The sequence below is a fragment of the Rhinoraja longicauda genome, chromosome 13 (genome assembly GCF_053455715.1).
Source record: "Rhinoraja longicauda isolate Sanriku21f chromosome 13, sRhiLon1.1, whole genome shotgun sequence".
NCBI classification, from domain to species: Eukaryota; Metazoa; Chordata; class Chondrichthyes; order Rajiformes; family Arhynchobatidae; genus Rhinoraja; species Rhinoraja longicauda.
In genome coordinates this window covers 34,000,613-34,025,630 of record NC_135965.1, presented here as the reverse complement: position 1 = coordinate 34,025,630, position 25,018 = coordinate 34,000,613, and the positions used below count along the sequence as shown (strand labels likewise).

Genomic DNA, 25,018 nt, shown 5'->3' with positions numbered 1-25,018 from the left:
AGGTGTCGCTCCAACCATAGCAACAGGGAAGAAATGGACTCCAGCAGCAGTGGTACAGGACACAAAATCTGCCCTCCGACACCGGGACATAGTGGGCCATGTCCAACAAGGCCGAGGGGGCTTTGGCCTGGGAGCAATGAAACCTACCTGGCAAAAGGCTACTCCAGCTGAACGTCGGCACCTGGTGGTGGAGGAGGTGCGCCGCCAAGAAGAAGCAGCCAGGTGTGCCAAAGCTATATCTCAAGCCAAGCAAGGCCGCTGGATGAGGTGGGATGGCATTGAGAGGAGGAAGATCACATGGAGTGAGCTGTGGAACATGGAGTCAAGTATGTTGAGCTTTATTATCAGAGCCACATATGATGTCCTTCCCTCTCCCACAAACCTAAATCTTTGGCTGGGAGAGGATCCAGCCTGCCCCCTGTGTGCAGTTCCAGCAAACCTCAAGCACATCCTGGTCGGTTGTAAGACCAGCCTAACACAAGGCAGATACACCTGGCGACACAACCAGGTGCTGAGGTGTTTGGCAGCTGCACTCGAGTGCAAGAGAGTTACCACTAACGCCATGCCTATCAATGCCCAGCTACCATTCCCGCAAATCCAATCGTTCATCCGGGAAGGAGAGAAACGGAAGACTACCACCTCGCCTCTCAACTCATGCCCACTGAGCACAGCCAGAGACTGGGAAATGCAGGTTGACCTAGGCCAGAGGCTTTCCTTCCCAGTTGAAATCGCAGCTATCAATCTGCGACCAGACCTCGTCCTCTGGTCCAGCTCCTGTCGGCGTGTTTTCATCATTGAGCTGACGGTGCCCTGGGAGGAGGATGTGGACGAGGCATTTGAAAGGAAAAGGCTGAGATATTCCAACCTTGCAGTAGAGGCAGAGGAGCGAGGTTGGAGTGTAAGAGTGTGTCCAGTGGAGGTGGGGTGCAGGGGCTTTGTAGCCAATTCCACTGCAAGGCTCCTGAGGGAAGTTGGAGTCAGAGGGCAGGCCCAAAGGAGGGCAATCAAAGAACTTGCAAATGCCGCCGAACGGAGCAGTCACTGGCTGTGGCTGAAAAGAAAAGATACTGTCTGGGCTGCCACGTGACCATCTGGAGGCTAACCATAAGACACACACCCAGGGCTGATCACCCTGTGGTGGGCCTGCCTCGACTGAGGGTGTCTTGTGATAAAAGGCCGAAACACCCAGTGACGTTGAGGTACACAACTGAAGATGTGTCTGAATGGTAGCAACATCACCTAGTGGTCACCCCCAAGAACAACACCAGTCAATTGTAGTGCAAACCTTAGCGATTGTAACATCTAGTCCTACTAATCAATCTGGGTATGCATCAGCAGCATCATGCTGCTTCTCGTCCACTGCTATGCTCGCTATAACATATTCCGATTATTTTCCAGCACACGATAGCATGAATGCATTAATCGAGCATTGGAGAGGACAACGGCCATAATTATGCCATTCATCACCATTATCACCGTGCAGCAAAGAATGGGTCACCGATTCTTACTACCACTGATATTGTGCAATAAAATCACATAAAACACACATTTGCAAGTCTTCCAAGTTACCAAGCTGAGTGCAAGTCACATTTCTGAAGAGGATTGTGGATGTAAATGACCTCTCCTAGACATTTGTATTGTTAGTGTATTTCCTTATTATTTTGCATTCTTTAGATGATAAATTAAGGTTAATAGTTCAATTATAGCCTGGAAAAATATGATTTGACTTTTGCATTGTCTTTGAATGCCCAGCAGAACACAATAAATTAACAGTGCAAAATAATGCAATGATTATTAAGTGCTTAATAAACACCTATTTTCTGTGGACACAAAATGCCAGAGTAACTCAGCGGGACAGGCAGCATCTCTGGAGAGAAGGAATGGGTGACATTTTGGGTCGAGACCCTTCTTCAGACTGATATCAGGGGAGTGGGCGGGACAGAGATAGAATGTAGTCGGAGACAGTAAGTGGTGGGAGATCTGGGAAGGGGAGGGGATGGAGAGAGAGGAAAAGCAAGGGCTATTTGAAGTTGGAGAAGTCAATGTTCATACGGTTCATATAAGCTACCCAAGTGAAATATGAAGTACTGTTCCTCCAATTTGCGTTGGGCCTCACTCCGACAATGGAGGAGGCCCAGGTCAGAAAGGTCAGATATGGAATAGGAGGGGGAGTTATAGTGCTGAGCAACCGGGAGATCAGGTACGTTAAGGTAGGTGGCGGAGGTGTTCAGCGAAACGATCGCTGAGCCTGTGCTTGGTCTCGCCGATGTACAGAAGTTGACACCAGGAACAGCGGATACAGTAGATGAAGTCGGAGGAGGTGCACATGAACCTCTGTCTCACCTAAAAAGACTGTCAGGGTCCTTGGATGCAGTCGAGGGGGGTAAAGGAACAGGTGTTGCATCTCCTGCGGTTGCAGGGGAACGTACCTGGGGAGGAGGTGGTTTGGGAGGGAAGGGACGAGTTGACCAGGGAGTTGCGGAGGGAACGGTCTCTGCAGAAAGCAGAAAGGGGTGGAGATGGGAAGATGTGACCAGTAGTGGGATCCCATTGGAGGTGGCAAAAGTGTTGGAGGATTATATGCTGTATGCGACGGCTGATGGGGTGGGCCAAGGGGACTCCGTCCTTGTTGAGAATAGGGGGAGGGGGAACAAGAGCAGAGCTGCGGGATATCGAGGAGACCCGAGCGAGAGCCTCATCTATAATGGAAGAGGGGAACCCCCGTTTCCTAAAGAATGCGGGCATCTTGTATCTTGTAGTCATCACCTCCGAAGAGTCCACCAGGAACTATACTGGAAGTTGACGATGATCTAGACCTCATCCTGGGCACAGATGCGGTATAGACGGAGGAATTGGGAGTAGGGGATAGAGTCTTTACAGGAAGCAGGGTGGGAAGAAGCAAAGACTAGATAGCTATGGGAGTCAGTAGGTTTGTAGTAGATGTCAGTCAATAGTCTGTCTCGTGCGATGGAGATGGTGAGATCCAGAAACGGTAGGGAGATGTCGGAGATGGTCCAAATGAATTTGAGTGCAGGATGGAAATTAGTAGTGAAGTTGATGAAGTCACTGAGTTCTGCATGGGTGCAGGAGGCAGCACCGATGCAGTCATCAATGTAGCGGAGATAGAATTTGAGGATAGGGCCAGTGTACACCTGGAACAGTGATTGTTCCACGTACCCTACAAAGAGGCAGGCATAGCTGGGGCCCATGCGAGTGCCCATAGCTACGCCTTGGATTTGGAGGAAGTGGGAGGAGTCGAAGGAGAAGTTGTTGAGGGTAAGGATCAGCTTTGCTAGGCAGAGGAGACTTTTGGTAGGCGGAAATTGGCTGGTTCTGCGGTCAAGAAAGAAACAGAGGGCTTTAAGACGTTCCTGGTGGGGGATGGAGGTGTAGAGTGACCGGATATCCATGGTAAAGATGAGGGGGGCCTGGAAAACGGAAGTCGTTGAAGAGATGAAGAGCGTGTGAGATGTCTTGGATGTAGGTAGGGAGGGATTGGACCAGGGGGGATCGGATGGAGTCAAGGTATGTGGAAATTAATTCAGTGGGACATGAACAAGCAGAAACAATGGGTCTGCCAGGACAGTTCTGTTTGTGGATTTTGGGGAGAAGATAAAATCAGACCATGCGGGGCTGGGGAACGATAAGGTTAGAGGCTTTAGAGGGCAGAAAGCCGGAAGTAATAAAATCAGAAATGGTGTGTGATATTAAGGTCCGGTGCGCGTCCATTTTCTGTCACAGATAGAAATGCAAGTTTCATGTCACAGATGTGATTCTGTACATGGAGCAACATTTTTGGTTGTGCATATGGGCAGGGAGAGTTAGAGAAACAGCTCAGACTTCAAAATTCGAAAGGAAGTACAAATCTCATTCAGATTTATGAAAATGAACTACCAAATAATACCTTTCAAGTGGTGTGCTCTTCCATTAAAAAGCCCAGTGAAGTACGTGCATTTTCATAATTAATTTCCTCAAGAGGAATGAAAGGTAAGATTTTCTTATATATATTTTTTTAAATTTAAAAACATTAAGTGCTGTGAAACTAACATGCTGAAACTTTTATATCAATAAGCCAGAAAAAAAATGATTTGGCCACCTTTTTTATACACGCACTTGTGGGTTAATGTAAAAACATTAAACAATGCCTATCGCATTAAAGGTTGTATTACATCAAAGTGTTACAGTGTGTGAACTGGCATTATTCATTGTTAGTTTATAATTAAAAATGGTACAATTTGATACATTTAGGAGAAAAATCCATTTCTCAAGACATTTAATTAAAAATAGAATTATTTTTCCTCGTCTCTGCTGAGATTGATTGCCTTGGCAGGGGCATTTTTTTAAATAATTGTCTCATTATGTCTGGGGGAGAAACAAAATTCAGACTTTGCTCCGAAAACTAATTGCCATTCCCAAGTGGAGATTCATGTGGGGGCATTGAGTAAGAACGGGAACAGGCGAGCCTGTAGAGAAGCAACTGAGGTCAAATAAGAAGAAGTGTGTTTGGTTGAAATACTAAATCATGCATGGGAATAAAACCATATTGTAGCAACAGCTAGAGTCCAAGTCGTCTTTTTTTTCCTATTCTAGTGTCATCATTCTGGAATTGAATTCCAAATCCTGCAGTTATCCAATGTGACACTTTCAGATTTCGCTGAAGGGACAATTTGACCAACAATTATGCCCTCCCTCCATGTCCACAAACAATTATGTATTTCTCAAAATTTTAGATAGTTAGCTTAAAAAACAAAAGCAAGTACTCCCCTTGGGGACTGTACACTAGCCCTATCCTATACACCCGGGGCAATTTACAATCTTTGCTGAAGCCAATTAACTTACAAACCTGGACCTCTTTGGAGTGTGGGAGGAAACCGGAGTATCTGGGGAAAACCCACGTGGTCACAGGAACTATAAACTCCGTACATGCAACGCCCGTAGTCAGGATTGAACCCAGGTCTCTGGTGCTGCAAGGCAGTAACTCTACCGCTGAGTTACCATGCTGCCCTTCTTTGGTGTATGACTAAGTGGATTAACATTGGAGTACATCACAACTGAGCTGAAAGTTATTACTTGGCTCCAATAATACACCAATAAAAGCATGCACACAAACCTGGTCAAGATTGGACAAGCTGTTGGGGTCCTGACTGAGACCCTGGTATTGTCCTCTGAGTCGATCACCAGCAGCAATCTTTCTGAATTTCTTTAAATCCACCACGTACAAGGCACTAAACAGAGAAGACAATAAAAGTGGTTTCAAGATTAAAGGAATAGCACTGTCGTCTTGATGACAGCGCAAGTCATTTTATTGCAACACAATACATATTTAAAATTATTGGTCAGATTAGCTGAAGTAAGATTTAGTGGCCCATATTTTATTGTGAGTCAGAGACTTCCAATAACAACACTTTCCTTGCACATTTAGGTTTTCAATTTTTATTTCTGATCAATTGTGCTGAAAGGGGTACGCTGATAACACAAGAGCAAAATAAAATACATCTGGGACCAGCAGAAACAAGAGGAAGAAACAAGGTGTCTCTTTAACCAGACAATCTGAAGGACTATGAAACTAACAGTGCAAAGATGGAGAAGGAACTGGAGAATTTAGTGCAGATGTACCAATAGGGGAAAAGAAAGGAATTGGTTTGAGAAAGGGAAACACAAAATAACAATATTAACATCTCAAAATGTGGTATTGAAAGTCCATGTGCAGAAGCCAATTCATGACCACCGGATAACTTGCATGTTACTAATAGATGGACAAGATTTCACACAGTTGGGTTATCTATTGCACAAATGCAGAAAGCTTAGATCTTTAATAAATTTCAGTGATGAGGCAGATTCTGAAACCATCAGTGTCTGGCAGTAACATGGATTGCTGCATTTAACCTTACATTTATCCTTGCTTTGCATTGCTTCAATATTGGCAGATAAATAACAGTGAACACCATTTACTTTGAACAGCAAATTATTTAAAAAAAAATATTGTTTCAAAGCCATTCTTTATTGTTTGAAAACATGTGATGATGTTTGTTTACCTTCTCAAAAGGAACTAAATCATTATTTTTGAAAGCTGTGCAGTTTGGGGTGTGATTTATTTGTGGTGCTTGCGACTGATGCATACGCCTATTTTATTGTTTGTTCATTACTTATTCATATTTGCTAACATTTCGTTTTATTTTATTTCTATTTGGCAAATATTGTTGGATAATTCCATTGTCTGAGATTGAGCACAAAAATCACATTTAAATCAAGCAACTGAGGGACTGCAGTATTTTTTTAAATGGGACATTAAACCATCAGTGTACTTCAAGTGAACATAAAAGATGAAACGGCCACCATTTTGAAGAGAAGTAAGGGAGCTATTCCTGGTATCCAATATTTATCCCTCCATTAATATTGTAGGAACAAAATTAACTGGGCATCACTACAATTGTGTGAGCGTGTTGTGTATAAATTGGCTACTGTATTTCCTACAGTAGAGCAGGAGGTCCACCTCATTTAAGCAAAATGAGTTGGAACACCTTGAAATACAAGTCATTTTAGCTTAATTCTTTAAAAACCGTTGATGTTTTTCCTTCCTTGAAAACTATCCCAAACAAATGCCATTAGGAATTGATTGTTCACTGGGACGTTGACCAGGACAAGAAGGGGTAATGCAACTGAGGGTTCCTGAAAACCTGTGTGCCATCATCATCATCGGGGATCCACACCACCCTGCCACACTCTCATTTGTCATCCGGAAGAAGGTATAGGAGTCTGAAAACATGTGACATCCACGTTCAGGAACTGCTTCTTCCCAACAACCATCAGACTATTGAACACTACAAACAGTCTTAGTCGCACTAGGGATCTTGTTTTGCTTTGCACTAATATTTGGGTTTAATTTATTTACTGTTTATTGTTTGTTTTATTGTATTATCTACTGAATACTGTGTTTACAGACGTGTTCTGCTGCTGCAAGTAAGAATTTCATTGTTCCATTTTGGTACAAATGGCAATTAAACATGCTTGACTCATGATTTACATCGTTCATGCAGTGCCGCACTTTGTCACATGGTGGCACTACAACTCCTTGGAAAAGATGTTGCATTTAACTCGATGCAAATCTAAACCAAGATTTTGCAGGTAATAAAGCCAACATATCACTGAAGTGGTATGTTATGGAGGTACTGTCTTTCAAATAATTCACTAAATCAACATCTAATCTGCTCAGGATCACCAACAGTCAAGATTTATAAACACATTTATCCAATTTGGTGTATAAGACCAATGATATTCGGTTGCAAAATAAAACTGACCACATTTCAAAGGCAATTTATTATCTATGAAATACTTTGATATGTCCTCAGAGAATAATCAATAGCTTGTAACTAGCAATAACACAAATATTGGAGTAGACACTGCCCCCATATATAACGATACTCAAGTTCAGATGACCCAGTGGCTGATAAAATGGTTTGTGGTCAACTGTGACAGGGCAAAAACTCACCATCCCAGCTTTAATCCTACCAAGCTTGGTGCGGCATGCAGCTGGTATGAATGCCTGAAATTTGCCTGGGGGTCGCCATAAGTTTCCCTAAAGGCTGTATAGATTGCTGGGAACTTCGAAGGTTCCCAGCAATAAAGTATCTTAGGGATACGAGTCACCACAGGCTGCTCATGCTCCTTGACCTGGTGCATGTACAAACTGAGAATTTAGTGAAAGGGCAGGATCTCACGGAAGAAGTGGAAGAACATGGATAGGAACGATTTAGAGGGATATGGATAAAGGTTGGGCAAATGGGACTAGCATAGAAGTGCATCTTGGTTGGCATGGACCAGTTAGGCAAAAGGGCCTGCATCCATGCTCCATGACTGTGCCTACCAGTGGTTGTCGAGGCATGTCATTTTCTGGTGATCCTTTGGTATCACCAGGCTTCTAAAAACTTGCTTGATACAGTGGGTGCAGATGAACAGAGTGCTCGACATAGTCACCATGGACAAACTGTTGCTTTAGGCTCTTTTACACTTTCCCTCTTCTTGCTTTAACCGATGGAGTGTTTTCCCTCCATTACCCAGGATATACAACCATATTTTGTATTCAGCCAAGAAGCAGAATTTCCACAAAGAGCAATAAAAACCTGAGGTAAATTTAATCTGTAAATAAGGAAACCAAATAAAATCAAATGTCACCAACTCCAGTCCAAGAAAGCAGTGCTTTCCCCATGAAAGTTGAGAACATCTCATTTCCCATTGAGCAATGTCATGATTTTAAAATCATGTTAGAGAGCTGTGCACGTTGTTCTGAAGAGGATGGGTGAAATGTTCACATTAAACATAACCATATAATGAATGGCATAGTACCATAATTTTGTTAAGGTAGCACATTTAATGGGACCAGCCATGACATAGATTTGCCCTTGCAAGTCTACAGATGTTTCTGTCCTGCAAACTGTCGAGAGTTCAAAGTAACAGCACATGGACGAAAACTGGACATTTGGGTCGCAGTGCGTGAGGCAAGTAACTGGGTGTCTAAAACCAATTAGACTGAAGGATTTTGAAATGATTTGCATGCTAGTGATTAATACTCGCTGCATGACGAAAAGAGAACAGGAACAGTAGTGAGCACTTCTTAACTTTCCAGTGCAAGTCTAGCTACACCTTCTTTATAAATACAGCAGCCTCATGTTGTTTAAAGCATTTCAGCGAGATTGTCAGCAACACAACTCAAGCAGCAACCTATGAATTTTTGAATAACAATCTCGAAAGCTGTCCTGACATTTGCTCTTAAATAACAGGTTTGGAAGTCTTACGAAAATCTGAAGCAAGATTTCTAAAGAAATAAATTGTAATAACCACTCAAAATTGTTAATCCATGATCATGTTTCACACATAGCAAAGGGTCAAATAGAATTGCTTGTAAATTATTTTTATATTTACAATACATGATAGATTGCAACAGAAGAGGTCCAATAGAGATTCATAGGCTTAAAGGCCAGACTAACCTCTGGCAAATATATATTGAAGCAGCTTACTTACAGCACACTTCAATTTCCATGTGTATTAGTCGAACATATGAGTGTTCTGAAAAGTTTCAAAGTTTATTTGGTTCTAGTTTCTAGTCAGAGGGATGAGTGAACTCAAGAAAATTTCCAATGTAACAAACAGAATAGGAATTACTTGATGTTTACACATATAACAACATTCTCACCTCACGAAACTAATGTATTTAGTGAGGACGTGAGCTCTTTTGACAATAATGGTGTATAAATTAAATATATTTGTCTCAGCTGCAGTTAAAAGAAATAGTCACTGCACAGAAGCAATTGATAAGAAATATGTTGTATTAAATGGATTTAACAGCTTAGTGCACATTTTGAAAGATTCTAGACATTGAAGCTTGAAAACAGATTGGAGTCATGATTATGCTTTCAATGAGAGCACTGGTAAGATACCGATTTATAAATGGAACTCCATTGATACTTCCCAATAGGTTCCACAATGGCATGGAGACTGCACAACATTATTGATACCTGCTTACTCTCAGAATGTCTCGCAAGTATATGGCTTTGGTTGTATCCAGACACAACCATGTGTTGCTCATGGTTGATCAACCAGATGACACATGTATGAAGCTCAGGTCTACTCTACCAAAGAAGACCTACGAAAGCTGAAGGGGAGAAGGTTGAGAGCATCAAGTTCCGAGGTGTAAATATTAGCAACAATTTGTCCTAGAATAATAAACAAATATAATAAGATGCCAATATCATACCTTATGTGGTATTTTCTTCCCTGCAGATGATTAGCCCAATAACCTGATCTCCAGAACCGATATCCATCCATTTCCTTACGACTCTCACAGAAAGGAGTGTACCCATAGGGAGCTCCTTCAAGGTCCAAATCACGCAACTCCTTTAAATCAGTACGAACTATCTGTGAGAAAAAGGCAAATTAATCAGCAAAGAGCCTTGAGACTCATTGTGCATTAAACAGAAAATAACTGGGTTCAACCATTCCATGACCCTGTTATAATAAGTTCATGATGTTATTAAAAGGAACAAAGACATTGCAAGAAATTAAGTGAATCTTATCAGTACAATTTCAACTTCCATCGTTATGATTGAGAATCACTTTACCTTGAACCCTCTTTGCAGGCATTTTCATTGCATCAATGTCTCAGACACTGCATTATGGATCCATCTACATCTAAATTAAAAGGTCACTGCAAATTCTCATTACCTGCAAGTAAACTGCAAACACTCTTAATGGGGCTTTAGTGTGGAGCTCAATTCAGGAATTATATTGGAATGGATTCAAATGGAAAGCAATTTATTTGAATTATTAAAATAATCCTGTTAGTAAGCTCTTTAATTGAGCCTTTCTCTCCCACGTTTCCAAGAACTGGACACAAAGGGGCGGAAATCTGTTTGGCAACATGCCTCGCCTACAGAATTGATCTATTTTGTCAGACAGTAACAGTTGTCTGATAACTCTATTGGTTAATATCAAATAATACATTGAACAACTCAGCTGGCAGACTACAAAGACAAGCAATTTAGAACCCAGTACTTAAAAAGTTAATCAATGTCAGATGGGGCAGCACAAGGAGGACCTCCAGGTAATTGCAGGGTTTATTAATTCAGGCTCTCAACTCTGGGGACCTGCTGAGTAGATCATTTGGCTTGCCTACAATACCCTCCATGGGGAAACAGTCATCTGGCATTCATAGGGAGACTTACAAATGAAGAAAGAGAATTTGATGATAATAACAGAATGCAATAATATCTGAGGATTTAGGACCATGAAAAGTTTGATAAAATAGTAGACACTGTTGCTATTTCAAACTCCACGAAACATATGATGTGTATCAGAGAAAAGTACATATTTTACAATGAGTATTCAGTCCTGCACTAAGCTCTCTTGAAAATTTAGAATGTTAGGAGTCCTACTAAAAGTGCAGAATTATTTTGATTATTTCTGTATCTTTACAATCATTTATAAGAAAGCTATATTTAGTATACCTTATCCTAATCATCACTGACTTTTCTTTCTTGCAAATGAAAGGGTCTAAGGGTCTACAGAAGGGAATCTGATGGCAGAGAATCTGACGGCATTTACAAACTGGCTTCATGGTGAATCCACGGCAATTTGGATTTGAGGGCAATAGTTCTCTATTAAGACACATTGCCACTGTTGGAAGAACTATAAGCAGATTGGCATAGGATTCCTGGACTTAAACACTGATATTTCTACTTACCATAGGTGCATGCTAATAGATTTTCTATCAGGCTTGTATAAACTTTAAATCACTTCAGAGGGTCTTAAGCATGATTAGTAATTGAACTTGTAATAAAAAACTAATAACTTGAAAAAAATTACTTGATCAGCGTCCACGAATAAGATCTTGTCAACAGCCAATGGGAAAAGCACGTCCAGAAAGAGGATCTTATAACCCCAGATGATTCTTTGTTTCTCCGTCTGTTGGTGAAGCCACCTGGGCCACTTGTACTGTACCAGTTCATACTGGAAACCGTACTTCTTTGCCATGTGTGGAATAAATTCCTACCAAAACAGAACAAGTACACTGTGATGCTGAGCTGAACACAGAAAATGCAAAGGAACCAATTTTGCAAGTCACAAATTTGCCGCAAACACATTGGCAATCACACACGGTATTAATTAACATAATTCGCTTATGTGAAATAATTTGTTTAACTTCATAAAAAGTGCATCTCAGTATGTTGCACCCTGCAAGATTCAACATTCTCCAACTTCAGATAATCGGTTCTTTCTACGCCACCATTGTTTCCAAGCGCAATGAAAAACTCAGGGAAATAGGTCTCTATGCAGCTGAATCCTCAACTTCCTCATCAGATCTCAATTAGTACAGATTTGGCAACACCTCCTCATTAGTCATCCACTTAGAGGCGTATTGAATTGTCCACCATCGAAAGATCGATCAGAAGCCCTGGCTCCAAATGGCAGCTAATATATCATCACAGATCCACACCAGGAAAAAAGTACATCAGTCCGAGAACCGTTACTTCCAAATTCAAGAGCGGCTTCTTCCAAACAACCATCAAGTTCTTGGACTACCATGCACAATTCTAACCACAACCCTAACTCAAAACTATGGATTTTGCACAACTATAGTTGCTCTAAGTAATTTGATTTTTGCACTATCATGGTCTAGTTTACTTAAAAAAATTGATAATTTATTGTATATTTCTTGTTGTTCAATGGTATTTTATTGGCTACATGCACCTAGATCGTGAAATTGTTTGTTATGCATCCAATTCAGTAAAATCATACTACACATAAGCACAATCATAAATACGTACAAAAATGCAACGATTATAGTACACGGGTAGAAAATTTCACTGAGACAGTACACAAAAGGTCGCCATGTATCCGACGCCATCTTGTTCTTCAAGTTTCATGTTTTGAAAAGCATAGAGTCTTATCTTGGCTTTAAAGGCCCGTTGTCCAGGTTTAACAGGTATCGGCCTGGCCTGGCGATGCTGTAGATGCACAGCTGCTCTGCCGCTTCGTACTGCTGCAGGCCACGTCCGATCCCCATACACGGCCTCTGTGGGGTTTCTGGCAGCACCCAACCCATGTGATCCTTGAGGAACACCTGCAGAGATGTCCTGTGGCTGAGATGATTGGCCTACAACCGGCACAACCAGCTTCCTTTGTGCTCGGTATTCCAACTAGCTGAGGTTTTTCCTCCCCGATTCCCATTTACTCCAGTTTAGTTGGGCTCCTTGATGTCACATTTGATCAAATGGTGTCTTAATGTCAAGGGCAAGACCTTTCACTTTTTAAGTAGGCTTGCTAAATTTAGAACATTTAGAACATATAATGATCATAAATGGCTAATATTATTTCAAGGAAGGTTTAAAAAGGCATCTTATCATTGCAATTCCTACAAAAGTAGTTTAGTTTAGTTTAGAGATACAGCGCAAACACAGGCCCTTTCGGCCCACCGGGTCCGCGCCGACCAGCGATCCCCGCACATTAACACTATCCTATAACCACTAGGGACAATGTTTTAACATTTTACCAAGCCAATTAACCTACATACCTGTACGCATTTGGAGTCTGGAAGGAAACCGAAGATCTCGGGGAAAACACACGCAGGTCATGGGGAGAGCGTACAAACTCCGAAAGTACTGAAATGAGCTATAGTTTACTACAATAGATTTTAATTCATTCTTTTAACAAACCTTGAATGTGGGAGAGAGGTAATTCTTAAGAAACCAGAACTTCACTGGTGTTTCAGTGTGTTTCAGGACAGACAGCATCATTATTCTGTAGGGTAATGGAAAACAAAGAACTAATTGTACATATCTTAGAAATAATGGCTCCTAAAACAAAAATGCAGGTGCTTTTTAAAGAACTAATTCCATAATAATGGCTCAAAATTGGACAAAGTCCAAATTGCAAATTAAGACTATTAATGTGGAAATGTAAAGAACATGAAATATGTGTAAACTTAACAACTCAAATGTGAAACTGGAAAAAAAAATCTGATACATTTACAAATATTATTCCTCTGCATTTTTCTGATATTTTAACATGTTTATTCTTGTGTCATTCAAAATCTCTTTATGCTGAGACATCTGGTAAGTCTTGCAGAAATATTTTGACAAATTATGGAACCACTCGCTCAGAATCTTCAATCCCAATACTGCAGCAATCGTGGCCAAATTCTAAAATATACTTCTCCATCAGCATAAACTTATTAATGATGAACTGGAATATGTTTTTGTGGCCACCCATCATGAGAGATCATGATTTGTGAATTATCAGTACAATCCCATCTCTTATCTAAAAAGCTGATAATGAAGAGTAAGCTTCAAACATATTTGAACCTCAAGGTGGGTTTTTTAGGTGGAATTCAAAAACACAAAATTCTAAGCAAAGAGGTATACTCAGAACACACCGCGCTAAATCGACAGGGAAAATAATCTTATTTTATCATTTACAAACAATTAATTCATTATTCTAACAGGGAGAAAAGGTGACTTCACCATAATCCTTTTTTAATGCAATATTTGATGCACTTGTCCATAGAATGGATGGCCCTTATTTGTATAAACTTTATGGTCTTTTCCCTACAGATTAGTTTACCTTAGAAATACCGCATGGAAACAGGCACTTTGGCCCACCGAGTCCACACTAATTACTGATCATGTTTAAACTAGTTCTGTGTAATCCTACTTTTTCATCAACCGCTTACACACTGGGGCCAATTTATAGAGGCAAATTAATCTACAAATCCACATGCCTTTGGGGTGTGGGAGAAAACCTGAGCACCCAGAGGAAACCCACCCTGTCACAGCCAGAACGCGCAAAGTCCACACTGACAGCACCTGAGGTCAGGATCAAACCTGGGTCTGACGCTATGAGGCAGCAGTTTGCACAGTTTGCCATGGTGTTGCCCTGATGGCAGAAAGCATTGTGATCCGGTTCCATCAGCTCACACATGAAACGTTTTTGGTCCTATGGGTTAGTATCACGCACAGGAATTAGCCACCACACATCAAGGCAGCTTAATGCTTGGAATGTATTCTACTGGATCCTGAGTAAATTGAGACATCCAATGCAGCAAGAGTCAAACTATAAAACCTAATTTATGGCATCACTGTCATCTGAATTTTCACAGCTGTCTTTCAGAAATCCAGGCATATCCTCTTCCTCAACACTGCACAAAATTGAAAATCTAAAGAATATTTCCAGACTTGAATGAAAATTATCCCAGCCACATATTCTGGATATACTTCAAAATTAGAGGACAGGTAAAATTATTAGGAACTTAAAAATGAAATATTTTAATCTGACCTTAGAAACCTCTCATACAGATGACCTGATGCAACTGAAAAGATATTAATGACATCTTCCTTGTCCAATTTTAATTCTTCGGATTTTGGACCTCCTGTGAATCCTCTGTGAAGGCACAAGGTAGATTCTGATTAATAATAATAATAATAATATATTCCTTTATTTGTTCCACACCGGGGAAATTTACAATGTTACAGCAGCAAAGTGGATAGCAAAAGATCATTCATTATAAATAAAAGTAAAGACAAGGATAAATTGTCATCAATTTACTGTGTATTCCTTAACTGTTACTGTTGACTCGTCTGCTGGGAGCAGTGCTGGTTGTGCAGTCTCACAGCAACGGGAAGGAAGGACCTCCTATATCTCTCCTTCACACACTTGAGGTGAAGGAGTCTGTCACTAGGAGCTACTCAGTGCAGTGACAGTGTCCTGCATGGGGTGGGAGTCGTTGTCCAGCAGCAATGTTAACTTTGCCATCATCCTCCTCTCCCCCACCGCCTGTACTGAGTCGAGGGGGCAACCCAGGACAGAGCTGGCCTTCCTGACCAGCATGTCAAGTCTCTTCCCCTCCGCCGCTGAGATGCTGCTGCTCCAGCAGACCACTCCATAGAAAATGGCTGATGCAACCACAGTGTTGTAGAAGGTCCTTAGGAATGCCCCCTGCACTCCAAAGGACCCGAGTCTCCTCAGCAGATAAAGTCTGCTTTATAAAGCAAATAAAGATAAAGCAAATATTTAACTGAAATGTTAAGGTTGTGTTTAGGCTATGATTTGACAAAGTAGATTAGAGATCTTCCTGGAGACTGGGTTGAAATTTATGGAATAGAAATTCCTTCAGATGGCAACTACATAATGTCTTATTAAAAATGTTTGGACCTGTGGTAACCTTGCCAACCTAAATTCTACACACAAGGGGGAACAGAATGTGTGGTGTATTAAATGGGGAAAATAGTCCACTCATAGTAGGGAGAATTCCAAGAGTTGTGGTATATTCTGAAATATTGAGTTAAATGCATCCAACTCAGCGCCTGGAATGTTGCCGGTCAAGATGTAGAAACAAAGAACTGCAGATGCTGGTTTATACCAAAGACAGGCACAAAGTGTTGTAATAATTCAGCGGGCACTGAAAATAATTTCTGACAATTCCGTGCAGCAGGTCAGGCAGCCTCTCTGGAGAAAAAGGATGGGTGACGAGGAAGGGTCTCGACCCGAAATATCAACCATCCTTTTTCTCCACAGATGCTGCCTGACCCGCTGAGTTACTCCAGCACTTTGATTCTATGTTGAACGTCAATATTGGTTGCAAAGTGGGAGGAGACCAGAGGGACTGATATGTTAAAAAAAATCACATGCACACAATATAATGTTACTGAGACCAGAACCAGGTTAAAAGGACCTATATATTCCATTTAATTATGTTATCTACTATGTTTTAACAGTAAAATGCTCTTAACTTATGGTAACACTAGCCTTGTACATTACCATCTCTGGTAATACAAATTTACAAAATTGTCAGAAATTAATTTCAATTCTGTCAACAACAACATGGACTATCAAAGTATGTATATAAGGGTGTGTTTTTCTGTTCCTGCTCTCTCTTGTGCTCTGTCTATATGTATCTTTGGCAGCTAAAAAGAAATGGAAATGTCTCCCGTGTAAATGAGCTGGTAAAGGATGACAAATGCTGATAACTTTCTTCCAATTTAGATTTTTCCAGTAAACAACAGTTGATCCTGAAATTATTAATATAATAATAAAAACACAATTTTCCTGCCTTTTAATGGATTCCCAGAAGCCTTCATTTTCGGCGTTGCCATCACTGAGGAGTTCTTCATTCATTTTTTCGGGTTTCTTTTGGACCTACAGAAGTAGAGATAAAACAATTAACTCTACGGACCATACTTTTTAACTCAAATTGCAGAAATGCAGTTTCCATTCATGAAACCCCTGATGACCTTAACAAAATAAAGAAAGTAATTGATGCTGAGAAACAGTAGGCGGTGGAACTTAATATTGCAAAAAATGCTAAATAAGCATGGGCTCTAAATCAAGATTATCGTGGTTTAGATCTGAACTTTTCAGTTTTCAAATTAATTAAAACATTTCTGAAAAGATTATGAAGACATCTAAGACCAAAGTGCATCGCAGTTACACTTGGTACTTCAATATCCTCACCTATAAAGCAACTTCCCAAGCTAACCAGGAGGAACAAAGGGGGAGAAAGGCTGGTGAATGTCCTTTAATCAGGCACCTCCAGACGTGGATCTAAAATTGGCAGACCATTTGACTTGTCCAAACACTCCACTTTAGTGTGGCTTTCAAGTTATTATTTTGTTAATCAGCCAAATGCAAATACAAAGTGGGAACTGGGAAGAAAAAAACATTTTGCATTCATGTAGAGTGAACTTTTACATGGTTCTCACTTCATCAATTTTACCCAAATATTCATTTTCTTCCCGTAAGTGAGTTTTGCTAAGTAATGTGCAATGATCTGTTAAATCTCTACTCATACAATGACTATAGATTCAGGTTCTGGTAAGCTTCTCTTCTTGGAAAAATGACAACTCCTGTTTCTAAATCAATATCATCTTTATGTAATCCTTCCTGGAGGATGCTTCCATTAAAAAGTGTGCTCATTAACTTCACTGGATGTAATCTAGGACCAGGGACTCTCTGGTGGCATATCAACACACTGCCCATCAATAGAATTGTTCCATTCAGAAATTAATTATTTCTATTACATCTGCTATTTGTTTTCCACCTTTAGAGAATTATGTTGTTAGTAGCGATGTGGTCTTAACAAATGCATATTTATTTACATAACCCGTACAAGAAATTAACTTTCATATGTCCTAAGCTTCTCAACATAATTTTGAACAGATTTATTGACCTTTAAATGTTCTCTTTTATTCAATTCCGTGAAAGGGCCCACTTAATGAATTCAATTGGAGCCAAAAGTTCTGTCTGAATGTTAACTAGTCCTTTACACACACCGAAACAGACCTGCTGCGATGTTCAAATTGGATCAAGTTTGGATTTTTGCTTCCAAATTACATAATCCTCAAGATATAAACTTGTAAAACTACCCTGTAAGCAGTATCGTCGAAATGTCAACACTTTATGAACAAATTTCACAGTGCATAGTCCTCAATCTTCCAGCATTTCTCCCCTTTAACCCAAATTTAAATCCTTGCAATAGACATACCTTCACTTTAATAATTCTGCTTTTGAAGCTGTCAAGAACAACAGTTACTTCTTCCATCCCAGGAGGAGAGTCTGCTCCGTCATGACTGAACAATGAGATAAAAATATAAAATTCAGGGGGAGAAAAAGACCAACAGACTATTAAAATTGGAGTTCACACCAAAACAAAATGTTGAAATTAGGAATTTCTTGCTTCAAGAAATTATTATTGTTTTGCTTTATTGTAAGAGCACTAAAACACATTGTTTCATGTTGCAGATGCTAAGGCTTGATGGAACAAGTAGCTGCCGCAGTAGTCTCGCACTAACTTACAAGTGTGCCAGTACTTTTAAAAAGATCCCGCCACAGAGAGAGAAGGGGAAAATAGAGTTAAGAGGAGCAGTTATGGGTAATGGAGTCTAGTTATTAGAGTCTGTGGTTGGAATGTTACCAGAGAAGATTCTGAGGGATAAGATATGCATCCATTTAAATGGACAGGGGGTGATTCCTTGGGGAGCAAGGGTGATCTTATAGAGGCATAAAATATCATGAGTGGAATAGATAGAGTAAATGCACAGTTTTTTTGTATCTAGAGTAGGGGAATCAAGAACCAGAGGACATAGCTTTAGGGTGACGGGGAGAAAGATTTAATGGGAACCTGAAGGACAACTTTTTTTAAACACAAAAGGTGGTAGGTATATGGAACAAGCTGCCAGAGAAGGTAGTTGAGGCAGGTATTATCACAATGTTTAAGAAATGTTTGGACATGGATAGATTTAGAGGGATATGGGCCAAACGCAGGCAGGTGTGACTTGTGAAGATGGGGCATGTTAGTCAGCGTGGGCAAGTTGGGCCATAGGACTAGTTTCCAGGCTGAATGACTCTCTGACTCTAATGCTACATTGGTCTCCCATCGGAATCCCATCCCATACGAAGCTTGATCATGGAGCCAGGAGTACTACACCTGTAAATTTTATAAATATCTTCTGATCGGCCCTTCCTTAGTCTGAGCATCCAGGCACCAGGGTTGGCTTTTAATTGGAAATAGCCCTGTTTCGAAAAACAACATGGTTATTCAGTTTCACCACAGTCATCTCGATTTTTCTGATAGATTCCAGATAACATTCAGGTTAAAACATTTCAGTTTTTAATGTTCTATTGGAAACCAAGTTCAATTTCTAAGAAATAATTTCCCTTGAGTTAATACTGCACTTTTAAAACTTTGATGTGCTGTTTGATTGCAAACAAATTAGGTTCAAAGTGACTGAAAATTAAAACAAAAAATAAATCTGGAAATGGCTGGGAATATTTTTTTTGAGTAAATACAAACTTAAAGAGTTTTTTTGAATGGCACAGTAAGTCCACATGAGAAAGTTACCCGTTTTTATGGCAACTGCATTTCATTGTTCTGGAATCAGAAGTGATTAGATTAACGAAAGGTATAGGTTAAAACAGCACTTAGAAGTGCACAGTGGTTAAATGCTGAACGAGTGCTAGTTAGTGTCAATGTTACAGGGAGGATATAGAAGCAAAGCTGGAGAACATTCAAGTTCAGAAGCATTGGATTATAAATACATTATCTATTTCCTGAAAGCCTTATTGCAAATTCAATGGTAATGGTTACAGGATCAAATGATAATCCACTGGATTTGGCATTGCCATTTAAATCAATAGCATCAACAGCTTCTCCGTGTGTACTTAATATGAGCGTTATGGTCCACAGAAATTATTTTATAAGAGTTGCTATTTGTGATTTTTGAGAGAGTGTGGGGTTTGTACAATGAAAATAATGAACTGAAGGAATGGGGAAGGAGAAAAAGATTCAATTCAAGCAACAAGAAAAAAAGACATTTGATGCAAGATGACAAAACAGTGGGCATTTACAGCAAACAATTGTCATGGACAGAGCACTTCTATTGAAAAATTGAATTTATATTAATATATGTAAAAAGCCTTGTCTACCTACCAAGTTTGCCATTACTATTGTGTCCACGATAACAGGGTTTGCACTTGTACCCAGAGTGAACTGGAGACCTCTGGGTGGTTGGCCTGTTGAAACATCATAACAATGTCCTTCCAGTAAAAGATATTCCAATTCATATTCTGCTGCTATTCCACCATCAATCTGAAAATGGAGAATCAAAATGAGAGATTTGTATGCTTTTATACTTATTCTGGAACAAATATATACTTGGAAAATCAATTTCATGGTGCTTTTCTCCCCAGTGTTATGCACTCAAAGATTGTTTCCTTTCTGAAGTAAAACATGATAATGTCCTTTTCTAAGCTCTTGCATCACTTGTAAAATTCAGCCCAGGCACAAATTAACCCTACAACTCTGACACAATTACATCAAGAACACATTGGAAGATGTCATTCCTAATACAGTACTCCTTTTGGAGCATTACCAGGGTATTTGGACCACTCTGCACAGTTGTTGGACAATCCCAGAACAATATAACTGACCTGGGAGACCTGCAAGTTAAATACTTAGCCGCAACCTTGCCCCCTTCCCCAGTAAAACAACTAGTAAACAAGATCTGTAATTGCCCCTCATCCCCAAACACTGTCCACTCAAATCTGTAGACTTCCTGGCTCAAGGTATCCCTCTGTGTGTTTCTGGGCCCAATTCCCACTCCCTTACCCAATCTGATGCCTGCTACCTCCCTAACTCTCTGCTGATCTAAACTCTCTGATGAAAGAACAATATACCAGCGTTCTCTCATGATATCTCCTGACCCACACAACATACTAATGCCGATAGATTATTGCAACTCCTCCCCAACATCACCAAATTTGATTCCAAGCACCTCTTCTTCCCACCCTATCTCCAAACTGACTTCCCTGACCCACCTGAGGAGTAAAGGAGAAAGCAAAACAGTGGAAATGTGCAATTCTGTGTCTGAAATGGGCATCAGTCACAATTGAACCTTGATGGAATTGTCTAACAATCAAAACTATCCCCCCCCCCCCCCATCGTCTCTGCACCATTCTAATGCACCCCATTAGAGTTTCTGTGCAAGTAAGCCTTCATTCCTCGTTACTGCAAAAGCCAATTCAACTATGAATAATGGATTATTCCACAAGAAAATAAGCACATCACATCTGTTCCACTTCTACGGAGAACTATCCAATTAGTTTTACTTCTTTCTTATTCAACAGCATTTTTTTAAAAAAAATTAGACTTTTTACATGCAATTCCCTTTTGAAAGTTAATGTTGAGTTCACTTCGACAATTCTTTCAGGTAGTCTGCCAGCTCAATGTATGCATTTAATTCCCACGTCATCCGTTGTTATTTTGCTGATTATCTTAAATTCATGCCCTCTGGTTACATATTCACCCACAATTTAAAACAGTTTTTGTTTAATTCCTCAGTCATAACCTCTCCAATTTCTGTATCTCTGTTAAATGATCCCTTCACTTTCGCTGGTTAGAGAAGAATTATGCTAATTTCTCTATTTGCAACATGCCCAAAGTCCCTCATCCCTCGTGTAATTCGAGTGAATTTATTCTGTGTCATCTCTAAGATTTGACACCATGTGGACTAAGACTGGTCAGAATTCCAGCTGAGACCAATCAGTCATTTAAAATAGTTCAGCATAACTTCACTGCAATAAGAATTTCATTGTTGAACTACACAAATACAACTATCTACCTCTCTAACTTTTTTTTAGAATACTCTTGCACCAATGCCAGGTAACTTTTTTCCACTTTGCATGATTCCAATTCACTTTCACATACATAAAAAAAGACTATACACGCACCTCTTCCAAATAAATATTGTCGAGATCATACGAAGTGTGTACAGACTCCACCATCCAGCTTTCAGGGGTGTTGATGATAAGTGTGAAGAGAGGAGATTGAGGCATGTCCAAGAATTTGGCAACTGGACCAGGTGCAAAGCTGCCATCTGCTTTGAATGTGATCTCAGGTTCCAGAACATACCGGTAAATGCTGCAAGATGGAGGAGGGACTTGCATTAAAGTTCATAGAATACTATCTTCCAAATAGTTCTTACAAAACATCAAATCTGATTACCTAGAAATTCGCTCTAAGCATATCATATGTAACAGCAGCACATTATTCTCTAGTCCACTATCTATAAAATAAGTGAATTTCAGAGGCAGCGTATATGCAGCATATCAGGAAGAATTTCCAGGCAGGAAGATCTTAAATCAAAACATTTTATTTACAGTTTACAACCATTTAATGTGTACCATTAAATCTAATACAATAGTGAATGACAAAATATCAGTGTTTATAAACTAGATCGCACAATGTCACATTTTTGAGAGCTCCATGATTCAATGTCAATGAAAAATTAAATTTCACAGGAAAATTACTGGGAGATGCATTGCCATCGGACCTTGAACACCAGCAACTGCAGTTAATGCATAACTGGAAGCCAAGCCACTCTGAAAGTTTCATCCACACATGTACATCTGACAGTGCCAACCACCCAAATATACAGAAACAGACTTTAACTGCACTTGTGAGACATGCTTCAATGTCACTTGGAGAGGATTTGCCTGAGCCTGTAGTTGGGAGACTACCTCAGATTAAGTAAGGAGCATACCCAGCTTTCCTCCCATGCCCATCACTGAAGAAGGGTCTCGACCCGAAACGTCACCCATTCCTTCTCTCCCGAGATGCTGCCTGACCTGCTGAGTTACTCCAGCATTTTGTGAATAAATTTGTACCAGCATCTGCAGTTATTTTCTTATACTACCATTTTGTAGCCTTGCCTGAAACCCTCCAACTTCTAAATCCAGACACTACCCCAACGCTTAATCAGAATACCAGACCTATGTATAAAATCATGAGAGGAACAGATCAGGTAGACGCACAAAGTCTCTTACTTAGAGCCGGGGGAATCGAGAAGCAGAGGACATAGGTTTAAGGTGCAGGGGGAAAGATTTAACAGGAATCTGAGGGCTAACTTTTTCCACACAAAGGGTGGTGGGTGTATGGAAGGAGCTACCAGAGGAGGTAGTTGAGGCAAGAAATATTGCAACGTTTAAGAAACAATTAGACAGGTACATGGATAGAACAGGTTTGGAGGGATAAGGGCCAAATGCAGGCAAGTGGAACTAGTGTAGATGGGACATGTTGGTCAGTGTGGGCAAGTTGGGCCAAAGGGACTGCTTCCACGTTGCATGACTCTATGGCCTCAAGGAAAAGCACCTCATGTACAGCTTCAGTAGCTGACAACCAAATTATATGAACACAGAATTCTCCAATTTTAGGTAATTAATCTACAAACACTTCTCCCTCTTGCCATCCCCTTCCCATCCCTGTGCCCCACTTGATGTGCACCCATCTCTCTCTTTCTCCTTCCCGAGTCCCTTCTACCTATATTCCTTCCTCTAGCTTCACATTTCATGCCTCTTCTATCCGTCTCACACTTTTTGTCTTTGCATCTCTGGCCTTTGTCCATCCATCTGCCATTTAAACCCCCCACTCACATGTATCCACCTATCACTTGCCAGGTGTTGTCCCCAATCCCCCCTTGTCCATCTTTCTCCTCCCTACTACAATCAATCTGAAGAAGGGTCCTGACCCAAAACGTCACCTATCCATGTTCTCCAGAGATTTGCCTGGCTCGCCGAATTACTCCACAACTTTATGTCTTTTGTTCTCTCCTTTAAGGATTGCTAGGTTAAATACCAAGTGCCTGCACAAACATGAGCAGAGCATGCACAATACAATCTAGGAAATGGAGTGTTAAATCAAGATCAAGTCCCCTATTTAAATGGAGAATGGGTCCCCAAACTTTATTCTGCCGAATGCCTTAATTTGATGTTCAATTTACACACAAATGAGGGAAATTATCCTGAACATTAATCTGATAAACCAATTATGACCAACAAATTATTCATAAAATCATCAAATAAAACTCTAATAGTGTTTAAATTTTTTTGGAAATGGTATTTTGGAAATTTCTTATTATTAATTAGATCATTTTGACTCCTTGCCAAAATTGAAATTACCCAAGCTAAATGATTTTGCAATAGTCTTTTGAGGAAGTTAGACACAGAAACCTGGAGTAACTCAGCGGGACAGGCAGCATCTCTGGATAGAAGCAATGGGTGATGTTTCGGGCCGAGACCCTTTTTCAGACGGGTTGAGGATAAGGGAAACGAGAGATATAGATGATGATGTGGAGAGATAAAGAACAATGAATGAAAGATATGCAAAAAAGTAACATTGATAAAGGAAACAGGCCATTGTAAGCTGTTTGCCGGGTGAAAATGAGAAGTTAGTGCAACTTGGGTGGAGAAGGGATAGAGAGGGAATGCTGGGGCTACCTGAAGTGAGAGAAATCAACATTCATACCACTGGGCTGCAAGCTGCCCAAGTGAAATATGAGATGCTGTTCCTCCAATTTGCATTTAGCCTCACTCTGACAATGGAGGAGGCCGAGGACAGAAAGGTCTGTGTCGGAATGGGAAGGAGAATTAAAGTGTCCAGCAACCGGAATATCAGGTTGGTTCAGGCAGACTGAGGGAAGGTGTTCCGCGAAATGATCACCCAGTCTGCGTTTGGTCTCGCCGATGTATAACAATCCACATCTTGAACAATGGATACAGTAGATGAGGTTGGAGGAGGTGCAAGTGAACCTTTGCCTAACCTGAAAGGACTGTCGAGGTCCCTGGACAGAGTTGACCGAGGAGGTATAGCGACAGGTGTTGCATCTTCTGCGATTGCAGAGGAAGGTACCTGGGGAGGGGGTGGTTTGGGTGGGAAGGGGTGAGTTCACCAGGGAGTTGCGGAGGGAATGGTCTCTGCGGATGGCGTAAAGGGGTGGAGATGGGAACATGTGGCTAGTGGTGGGATACCGTTGAAGATGGCGGAAATTTGAGGATTATGTGTTGTATCTGACAGCTGATAAGGTGGAAGGTAAAGACTAAGGGGACTCTGGCTCTGTTGCGCCTAGGGGGAGGGGGAGCAAGGGCGGAGCTGCGGGGTACCAAGGAAACACGAGTGAGAGCCTCATCTATGATGGGG

General features: G+C 40.6%; 1 protein-coding gene across 2 annotated transcripts in view; it reads right to left on the bottom strand.

Annotated features, from left to right (window-relative positions):
- Window positions 1–25,018, bottom strand: part of uggt1 (UDP-glucose glycoprotein glucosyltransferase 1) — a 103,727-nt gene that overhangs the window by 15,775 nt on the left and 62,934 nt on the right. For both annotated transcript variants that reach the window (XM_078410756.1, XM_078410757.1), the window contains 10 exons: window positions 21,775–21,964; window positions 19,976–20,134; window positions 18,974–19,059; window positions 18,032–18,116; window positions 16,601–16,686; window positions 14,827–14,931; window positions 13,209–13,293; window positions 11,359–11,541; window positions 9,752–9,912; window positions 5,111–5,225 (listed from right to left, as the gene is read on the bottom strand). In XM_078410756.1, the coding sequence (XP_078266882.1) occupies window positions 5,111–5,225; window positions 9,752–9,912; window positions 11,359–11,541; window positions 13,209–13,293; window positions 14,827–14,931; window positions 16,601–16,686; window positions 18,032–18,116; window positions 18,974–19,059; window positions 19,976–20,134; window positions 21,775–21,964 (1,255 nt within the window). The remainder of the gene's footprint in view (window positions 1–5,110; window positions 5,226–9,751; window positions 9,913–11,358; window positions 11,542–13,208; window positions 13,294–14,826; window positions 14,932–16,600; window positions 16,687–18,031; window positions 18,117–18,973; window positions 19,060–19,975; window positions 20,135–21,774; window positions 21,965–25,018) is intronic.